The sequence below is a fragment of the Aegilops tauschii genome, chromosome 7 (assembly GCF_002575655.3).
Source record: "Aegilops tauschii subsp. strangulata cultivar AL8/78 chromosome 7, Aet v6.0, whole genome shotgun sequence".
Taxonomy (NCBI): Eukaryota; Viridiplantae; Streptophyta; class Magnoliopsida; order Poales; family Poaceae; genus Aegilops; species Aegilops tauschii.
The window spans coordinates 170,970,364-170,979,373 of record NC_053041.3 but is presented as its reverse complement, the minus strand read 5'-3'; the positions used below and the strand labels follow the sequence as shown (position 1 = coordinate 170,979,373).

At 47.0% G+C, this 9,010-nt stretch overlaps 2 protein-coding genes and 1 long non-coding RNA gene across 3 annotated transcripts; 2 read left to right on the top strand and 1 right to left on the bottom strand.

The window, feature by feature from the left end:
- Window positions 1–224: 224 nt before the first annotated feature.
- On the top strand, window positions 225–3,264 carry LOC109763688 (plasmodesmata-located protein 6). The gene is made up of 3 exons (XM_020322547.4): window positions 225–1,249; window positions 2,738–2,839; window positions 2,945–3,264. The coding sequence occupies exons 1-3, from the start codon at window positions 343–345 to the stop codon at window positions 2,953–2,955; spliced, it is 1,020 nt and encodes a 339-aa protein (XP_020178136.1). The 5' UTR covers window positions 225–342; the 3' UTR covers window positions 2,956–3,264.
- Window positions 3,265–3,759: 495 nt separating this feature from the next.
- On the bottom strand, window positions 3,760–6,502 carry LOC120969375 (uncharacterized). Its single transcript, XR_012190096.1, has 2 exons — window positions 5,796–6,502; window positions 3,760–5,316 (listed from the first exon to the last, which is right to left on the bottom strand). It is a non-coding gene; the product is annotated as an uncharacterized lncRNA (long non-coding RNA).
- Window positions 6,503–7,805: 1,303 nt separating this feature from the next.
- LOC109763675 (citrate-binding protein-like) lies at window positions 7,806–8,562 on the top strand. Its single transcript, XM_020322535.1, has 3 exons — window positions 7,806–7,861; window positions 7,901–8,096; window positions 8,179–8,562. The coding sequence occupies exons 1-3, from the start codon at window positions 7,806–7,808 to the stop codon at window positions 8,560–8,562; spliced, it is 636 nt and encodes a 211-aa protein (XP_020178124.1).
- Window positions 8,563–9,010: the final 448 nt, after the last annotated feature.

Below are 9,010 nucleotides of genomic sequence, written 5' to 3'. Positions count from 1 at the left end.
GATCGTTTTGTGAGAGATCACGATTGATCTTCTTGTAGGTGTGTGTGGGTGCTCGGGTGATCGATGTTCGCATTGATCGCACGGATCTTGTAAATTGTTTTCTCCCTTCTATAAAGATATGGTACGCTACTCTCGGGGAAAAAAACAATACTATGCTGGTGACAGTGACCTGTATTATTGACCCGAGTGATTAGCTCCTTATAAACCCTTTCAAGCCTACTCCACTCCAGACTCAGAACACTAGCTACTGCCCTGCCATTCTGCTCCGCGCTTATCTTCCTCAGCTTCCTACGTCTGCCGAAGCATCAAACACTAGCACGTCGAAGCCGAGAAGTTCCAAGCATGTGGAAGTTTCTTGCAGCAACGGCGCTGCCGATCCTGATCTCGCTGCTCGCCGTGCGCGCGCGCGGCGCCGACGACTACACGGCGTTCGTGTACGCCGGGTGCTCGCAGGCGCGCTACGACGCCGGCACCCAGTACGCCGCGGACGTGGACGCCGTGCTCTCGACCCTCACCGACACCGCGGCCTCCACCCCCTACGCCAACTACACCCCGCCGTCCGGCGCCGCCACGGGCCTGGTCGGGCTCTACCAGTGCCGCTCTGACCTCCCCGCCGCCGTCTGCGGCGTCTGCGTGAAGGCGTCCGCCTCCAAACTCTCCTCCCTCTGCAACTCGGCCGCCGGCGGCGCGGTGCAGCTGCGCGCGTGCTTCGTCCGCTACGGCAACGACTCGTTCCTCGGGAAGCCGGACAACACGGTGCTGTTCAAGAAGTGCGGCGGCGAGAGCGGGGACGCCGGCGTCGCGGCGCTGCGCGACGCGGCGCTCGGCGCGCTCCAGGCCGCGTCGTCCCCCGCCGCCGACGGCTCGTACCGCGCCGGCGCGGCCGGGTACGTGCAGGCCATGTCGCAGTGCGTGGGGGACCTCGGCGCCAAGGCCTGCACCGACTGCGTCTCCGTCGCCGCCTCGCAGCTCAAGGCCGGCTGCGGCGACGCCTCAGCCGGGGAGGTCTACCTCGGCAAGTGCTACGCGCGCTTCTGGTCCAATGCCGGCACCGGCACCGGCGGCGGCGGGGCCACCCCCGGAGGAGGCAACGTCATCGGCGGCGGCAACGCCGGCCCCATCGGTGACGGCGGCAACGGCATCGCTGGCGGAGGCAATGGCATCGCTGGCGGCGGCACCGTCGGCGTCCCGGGCGCGGGCAGCGGATACGGATACGGGTTCGTGCCGCGTCCGTACGGCGACGTCCAAGGTAACCACACCACACCATGCCACCATTGGCGACTTCTTGCCCTCCTCAGATCCTTCCTTCCACTTGCGCGACGTAGAATTTTCAGCTGCTGATTGATGATCACACGGCGTGTACGTACCACCTTAATTTCCGGGCTTAATTACCGTTATCTAGTTGTGCGCGCCTCGCATCGATGATCGGCTCGGACGCTGAAGAAAATGGACATCGATTTCGGGAGCCCTGCCGCTGCCAATCCGGTTACTTGTTACGGAAATCCGAATATATTTGTTGGATCTTGCAATGGTCCATGCAGAGCTAGCTTGCACTACGCGTAGGATACAATTATGCCTTCTTTTGAGACGGGCGTACGATTATCTTTGTTAAGAATTCGCTAGGATCACCCATTAGGCCACTATCGAAAACAGATCCGCATATTCAAATGCTTTGCAGGGTACACACCACCTTGTGTCCATGTCTGCACCATGATGGCCGCACGTATAAATTTAGGGGAAGCTTTCTAGATTTGCACGTACGTACTACAGTTGCTATTTACAAAATGCTAGTTGCCTTTTCTTCAGGTTTAATTTTACCTGTTAATCGGCACTACAATGCAAGGCAAATACTCCATAGAAGGAGTATTTGGTTAGAGTTTTGTTTCAGAACCACATAGAAGGAGTATTTGGTTAGAGTTTTGTTTCAGAACCACACTTCGACAAAGCTAAAGAAAATCTTATCAGGCCATACTTGGCTACAACTGAAGTGTGTCAATGTTGTGGTAGCCGACCAAGTAGGTTCTTAGACTGACAATATAAACAGTGGGCGACATGGTGAGGGTACCCTCCGTCAAAATCTACTCCGGAAATTAGGAATGACTACTGCCTAGGGTATCATCAATGATTAGGGGCGGCAGGTAGAACGTTCCTTCAGTTTTATTTTTCCTCACACTATGCAAGTAGATCTTACTTACCCTACTGTTACAGTGTGTAAACTAGTTAACATTGGCAAGTTGACAGTTCGACCCTGCTTGTGGCATGCATTCCCTAATGCATGCACGTTGGCATAGTAGATGGCCCTCCTAGTTACTGATTAGCAGCAAATGATGGTGTGTGCGAACTGCAGCAAAGGTAGTACCAAAGAGACCATGGAAAGGGCTTTTTGGCCAACACTATTTAAATCTCAACTTTCAGAAAGACTTTCATGTGGATTCACTTTCCTGTTCTTCTTCTTCATTGAGCCAAGCATATCACAAAGTGGATTCAAAATGATCCTGCCCTGCTTTGCATCGTCCGTATATCTCTCTGGCACCCACCGTTGCTAGGGTACTCCGTAGCTTTTTCTGCTTTGCGCTGTAGCTTTTGAGTTTTGAGACTTTCACTTGGCCACTTTGCACAAAGCTACATTTGTACAATACTAGTAGTTGTAAAGGATTATCAAACAGAGCACATGCATGGAGTGAGTGGGATGAATCTTATCTTGACATCCACGTGTTGTATCTGTTATGTTCGTCAGATGGTTCCGGGAAGACGCTCGCCATCATCATCGGCATCGTGGCGGCGGCCGCCATCATCATCATCTTCCTCTCCTTCGTCCGAAGAGCCCGCGCCGCCAATGGTAAGACCCGAACTCGAGCCGAGAATCATCGTCGAATCATCTCAGAATGTTCATGGCATATTCATGATGAATCCACTTGTTTTTGTCTGAACCATGAATATGCAGGCAAAAGCTAAGCTTAAGGGTTGCAGCAGGGATGGTCGCCACTCGCCACCATTAGCTCAGATTGGATCGGTCGGTGGCTTTTGGCTTCGGCGTTGCTTTAGTATCTCTCTTTTTATCTTTTATAGGGTCTCTCTTTTACCGTGTCATCATAGGGCCAGAAAAACAAAGGGAGACCATGCCGCCACTGTGCTGAAGTAGGGAACTGAAGATTCCAGCTGCATGCTACTAGCCACTAAGGAAAATATTACGCAAAAATAAGAGGATATATATTTGTTGAAGTGACCACTATATATGTGATTCATGTCCATGTTATTGTTGTACTGCTGTTCATGTCGTTTCGTTGGTTCGTGTGATGGGCTCATGTAAAGTGCTGTTAATTTATCGGAGGTAATCAATTAGTACAATCTTGTGGGCTGTTGTTGGAGTAAATATATAAACTTTCTCAAAATATATGTTGCTGACTAATGCGGTTGGGGAAAGGAATAATTTCAATCATCTTTTGCGAGAGCCACAAGGGTTATCATCATGAGGCATTCTTAAAAATGGATCAAAATGCATCTTTATGTAATCTTTGCTGTTAAGATCATTGCTGGTGAGTCAGCATAGGACCGCCAATCAAGTCAAAAGGTACATTCACCAATTGTGAATTCAAAAGCATGAAGTACGTTAGTTATGCAAACAAGGTAATGCAACTCATCATGTGCTAATCTGCAACGCGACAGTGGCCTTTCTGTCAATAATCCCGAGGGCCCGAGGCATACCAAGTATGAACATTATCTTGTAACAGAAATAAAAAGACGCTTAAAGCTCGACAGTAGAAAATGAAGCAACAAATAGTTAAAAGTATCACACATCTATCCAGTGCAACATTAAACATCACAAAAAAAACTATAGAAGGCTAGGAGGTTCAGCTTAAGCAGTAACACAACCACCATAAACATCTCTTACAAAGTATTAGAAACCGGGGCACCAAAATATAAGGCAAAGGTTGAATTCCGAGTGCTAATGTCACCATGAACATCTCCAAACTCATACCCGAGATGCAGAAGAGGAAATTTCCCAATAAGCTTGAGCATATATAGTTAGACCAGCAAGTTGTAGGTACACGTGACGATCAAGGGCCATCTGAATAGAGCATGCTCGGGTACACCCAAAGGGGTTGCATCAGGTGGCACCAGATCCTGAAGTGCTGATGGGTGGGATCAACAGATGGATCTGGCTCATTTCCTAACCCATATTCACTCCAAGGTTTAGGGGAACGAGCAACATATAGACATTTGCTCCTTCCTCCCCAATGTTCTGGGTTCATGCAAGAAAATGATGTACTCCTGATATCACTCCCCGTGAAGATGGCCCAGTTGTCCAGCTTTTCCATATCCACCCATTTTGCAGGCTTGGTTGACATGTCAAGGTAATGGACCGTGCGGATAAATGACACACTGGCATTGTACTGAATACTCGTGCAAGAATGGACCAACATCAGAAGCATGTCACCGCAGACCACTAGCCATGATATTCTAGACGGGTCTTGGCAACTCTTGGTCAAGTCAGGGGGGCAGTTAGTGGTTATCTCCTGCAGTCTAAGCTTGGGGGCCATCTCCAAAGTGTATATCTGTTGACGAAGATCCATGGCAATGAATTGGCCGTTGAATTCCACAATCTGAATTATTTGTACATCAGAACACTGGAGTTCAGACCAAGTATCACTTCCAACCGACCAACTAAATAAGGAGGGGCCAGTGCTAACAAGCATATGCGAGTTTGGTGATGCAAGAGGAGCTGTTAGAATGGCACTGCAGTAAGACTCTGTAACTAGTTGTTGGAGCTCCATTATTTTTTGTTTGAATGGAATATCAGACCAGTTGAGCTTCCTATACTCATCACGTAATGGGAGACGTGGAGGTGAAACCTTGGTACCTCTAAAAGGATCAACAACAACGCAATGTCCATGGTTGTAGAAGATGAGTTGACCATATGAAGGGCCAGCACAACGCATCGTCTGCAAAATTTCTTCATCAATATGGCAGTGAAGGCCAATGGCACTTTGCTTGGCTGGATCGATAACTTTATATGCCTGTAAGTTGCGATGACCATTGTTACATGGAGGACGAGGAACATGGACACGAATATTGGGCTGGATGAGCAGAGGCGGGAATAAAGTGCATAAGGTGGATTTGGATGAGTATGAAGTTAATGCAACCCGCCAAGAACGGCAGGTTGCAACAAAGGCAAGAAGGTCATGGATTGAGCCTAAGCGAGAGAAAATTGATTGTAACAGATCCTTTGGGAGGTCTGTCCAATCTTGGAGTCCGGACATAGGGGTGGATGTGGAGACACATAGTTTGCTATGCCTTTGCATGATGACGACCTCTCTGCAAACCATAATAAATTCAAGTCAAAGAAATTGAAAGAATGAGTCACTTAAGATATGTGCAATAAAATAAAACTTGAATGCTATAACAATGTATACGCATATGTTGGTGACTGTAACTATATATCAAGAAACTTGTTATATATTCTCATGCTTGACACTTCTTTCCATTTGCAGATCATTGTGTCTGAAATATTACCAAATAAGAATATATTATGTGATGTTATCCTAGCCACACTATGTTTGTTTGTCGAAGGCTTGTGCTCCACCAAACCTATTGGATAAGTCTACTCTAGAGTTCCCTACTCTAGAGTTCCAATTCTTAAATTTTGGAGTAATAAATGGCAAAAAAGACAGCAACATATCTACTAGGAAACTAGACTTGTGGTATGAATGCAATGTTATCTTTGACAACGAGTATATATATATAGAAGAAATTGTGAAAAACAAAATAATATCTTTATTTTAAGAATCAAATACCAGATCTTGAAATCGACGAAGGAGGAGAGGAGTGCAGTGCGATGGAGGAGCGAGAGGCACACAGTGGGGGGAGGGAGAGTGGCGGTTTTGTGGCTGTAGGGGAGGCCTGGAAGTTGACACCGATGACTGAGGGGCGTGCAGTGCGGCGGCTCATCGGTGAGTGATGGTTCGAGAAAGGGAGTTGGGGAGAGGCATATGTGGTAGCCCGGTTGAGAAGGAGAGGGTTGGCGGCAGGCGAGGGAAGAAAGAGGAATGAGGGGGTTAGGGTTAGGTATACCTTTATATACTTCCTAGGTTGGTGAGCTTAGTGGGTTGGGCCAAATAAACTAGTGACGAGATGAAATGGGATGCACTTTAGTAGAGGTCAGAGCACTAGTGACGGGCTTAACCGTTTAGCCGATATGGTCCACAATACTATTAGAGGAGTGCACAAATAAAGGCCCATCATTAGTGGGGTTTTCATAAATTCTAACCATCAGTTGCAGACTCCGGTTAAAAGGTCTTTTTGGTGCCCTCACTGTTGATTGTGAAATTGTAGGTACTCTAAATGCGACTAAGTGAATCACCCTACACGATAATATTGGTGGCAACAAGATAAATAAGGAGCAAGCTGACACAACACAAACTTGAAATTAAAAGCACAAAACAGAAGCAAGCACAAAGTAGGAGACTAAGATTCATCCCAAAGGTTACACCCATGACATGGACGGTAATCTTTGTTGGAGAGGTGTGGGTAACACGTATCCCCAAGAATGTTCTTCGCCTTGAGCCTTTACCAACAAATGCATGATTTTTTTAAATATTGTTTTGTATAAGAAATTACGAAAATGTATGCCCTAAATCAAAGAAATCAGTACTATGACCCTGTCGGCCTAGCTGAAGCCGAAGAGGGACATTTCAGTCTTCCTTAGGCCGAAGATGGCTCTTCAGTGTATAATAAGCCGAAGATATGCGAAAACGGGCCGAAAAGAGCATTTCGGCTTTCCATAGAAGGAAGGCCTCAAAGACGGAAGCACAAGACTTCAAATTAAGTTGCAATCGTCTGTTTCACTCGTGCCATGACTGAGGGGGAATGTTAGAAGTATAATTATGTTCAAGTTAGATATATAATAGGATTAAATCATGTACGACTTGCTGTCTACTCCAAATCTCTCGCTCATATTGTACTCTATATATACCCTGCATCTGGCTCGATCAATACAACAATACAATATAATATTAGCATCCTACAATTTCTACACACAAATATAAGATGTTTTAAATATTTCAATATAACCTTGGTACGGATTGAAATGAGTGAACAATCACACTGAAACGTGTCTATATGTATTGGATTCAGAAAAAAGTTAGAAACGGAGGGGGTGGGTGTCTATAAATTATTTGCCCTCACGGTAGCTTCTTCAGCATGCTAGGGAGTTACAAATATCCCCGCAAAAAAAAAGTGAGTTACGAATACCTGGTAAAAAAAATTCTTGAATTTAAAATAAAAATAAAAAATTCAAGCATACCCTCGCTTGAACAGAAAATAATGTCTCCATTGTTTAACTCCTTGCCGTCGTCCCAAATTGAACTGCGAGACTACCGTGTTCGCCAGGACACGCAGTAGATTTATCACCGGCTCACCGCGTTGGAGGGATCAATACATCGCTTTCCCCTTCTGAATTACCGTCGGTAACACGAAAAATACCAGCGTGCCGTCAATGTTTAATTGCCGCCTGTTCACCCTACCTAGTCAGCCAATGTCACCTCGTATATGCACTAGTAAAAGGGAACAACTCAAGCTGCATGTATCCAACGTATCCTCTGCGTGTAAAATCAAGAGCACTATTTAATTAAGCTGTCAATTCCCCAACTTCGAACATAAGGTACATACTGATAAATCGCCAGAGCCTATATATAAACCACAGGGAGCTTGATTACTCCCACCCATCTCATCATCACAAGTCTCTGCATCGAGAGATAATTCAAGGCAAAGCACAAGAAGCCACACACGTAGGATATAAAGTACCAATGGCTCCTCGCTCTCTCTCTTGGATTAGCGTCTCTCTGCTCGTCTTGTTGGCGTCGTGGTCATGCGTTGCAGCCAGGGGCGCACGCGCACCGAGAGCGGCCGACCCAACCTATGGGTTCACGTCGGTGAGGCTCGAGGAGAGCAACTTTGTGCTGCAGCGCCCCTACGACGAGGCGAGCGGCGCACGCTACAGCTTCGACGGCACCGTGCGGAAGCTCTGGGTGCTCGCCTCTGACAAGCCCCATGCCCGCCAGAGCCATACCAGCCCAAGAACTGAGATCAGGATGGCAGTAAGTTTACCGCATCATTAGTTGTACTTCGTTTGGGTGTAATTAAGGTCTAGTGATCTTACTAATCTTCTTTTACTTGCAGGGCTACGACTACAGCTCCGGCGTGTGGCAGTTCGAGGGTTACGGGTACGTCCCCTCCGGCACCACGGGGGTGTCTATTATGCAGGTGTTCGGCGCCGGCGAGACGGCCACCACGCTCATGCTGCATGTTTACAATGGCGCGCTGCGGTACTACGACCGACAGCTCGTCGAGGATGCCATCTATGACAGATGGTTCCGGCTGAACGTGGTCCACGACGTCGAGGCGTCGACGCTCACCGTGTACATCGACGGCCAGCAGAAGCTGCATGTCCAGGGCCGCGGCGGGGACTCACACTACTTCAAGTTTGGCGTGTACGCACAGAACCACGACTCCAGCTGCATGGAGTCTCGCTGGAAGGACGTCAGGATCTTCAAGAAGCATTAGAATTATTTGTGCATATATATGTATGTTGATGGAGTTACTATGTTTGTATTGTTTATTTTGTTGGTTGGTTCTTTGCCTCCTCACAGCTTCTACTCTATTTGTTGGTTGGTTCGATCTTTAATTCCATAAATATTGAGTGTTCTCTACACTACTGTAGGATTCCCAAATCTACAATTTTGTTTCAGTGATGTATTGTTAGCATCTTGATGTGATAATTTATTCTTTATTTGGTTAGTTAGTTAGTTCCTGAATATCCACTTCGGTGCCCGGGCTCAGATGAGCCCGGTGAACAGTATAGTGCTTAAAAATAGAAAACATAGAAACAAACAAAAATCTGATATTTTTTTTGCAAGCAAGATGTTCATGTATGTGATGTTTGTGCAAAATTTGGCGAAGTTTGGACATACGAGGAGGGCGCGGCAAAAAAGACAAATTCGTGTAAGAACAG

Excerpts from the sequence above, each read along its gene's own strand:
- LOC109763688 (XM_020322547.4), top strand. The coding sequence starts at position 343 with ATGTGGAAGTTTCTTGCAGCAACGGCGCTGCCGATCCTGATCTCGCTG. Across the intron at positions 1,250-2,737 it reads TCCGTACGGCGACGTCCAAG|ATGGTTCCGGGAAGACGCTC; the intron begins GTAACCACACCA and ends TATGTTCGTCAG.
- LOC109763675 (XM_020322535.1), top strand. The coding sequence starts at position 7,806 with ATGGCTCCTCGCTCTCTCTCTTGGATTAGCGTCTCTCTGCTCGTCTTG. Across the intron at positions 7,862-7,900 it reads CTGCTCGTCTTGTTGGCGTC|AGCGGCCGACCCAACCTATG; the intron begins GTGGTCATGCGT and ends ACGCGCACCGAG. Across the intron at positions 8,097-8,178 it reads GAACTGAGATCAGGATGGCA|GGCTACGACTACAGCTCCGG; the intron begins GTAAGTTTACCG and ends TTTTACTTGCAG.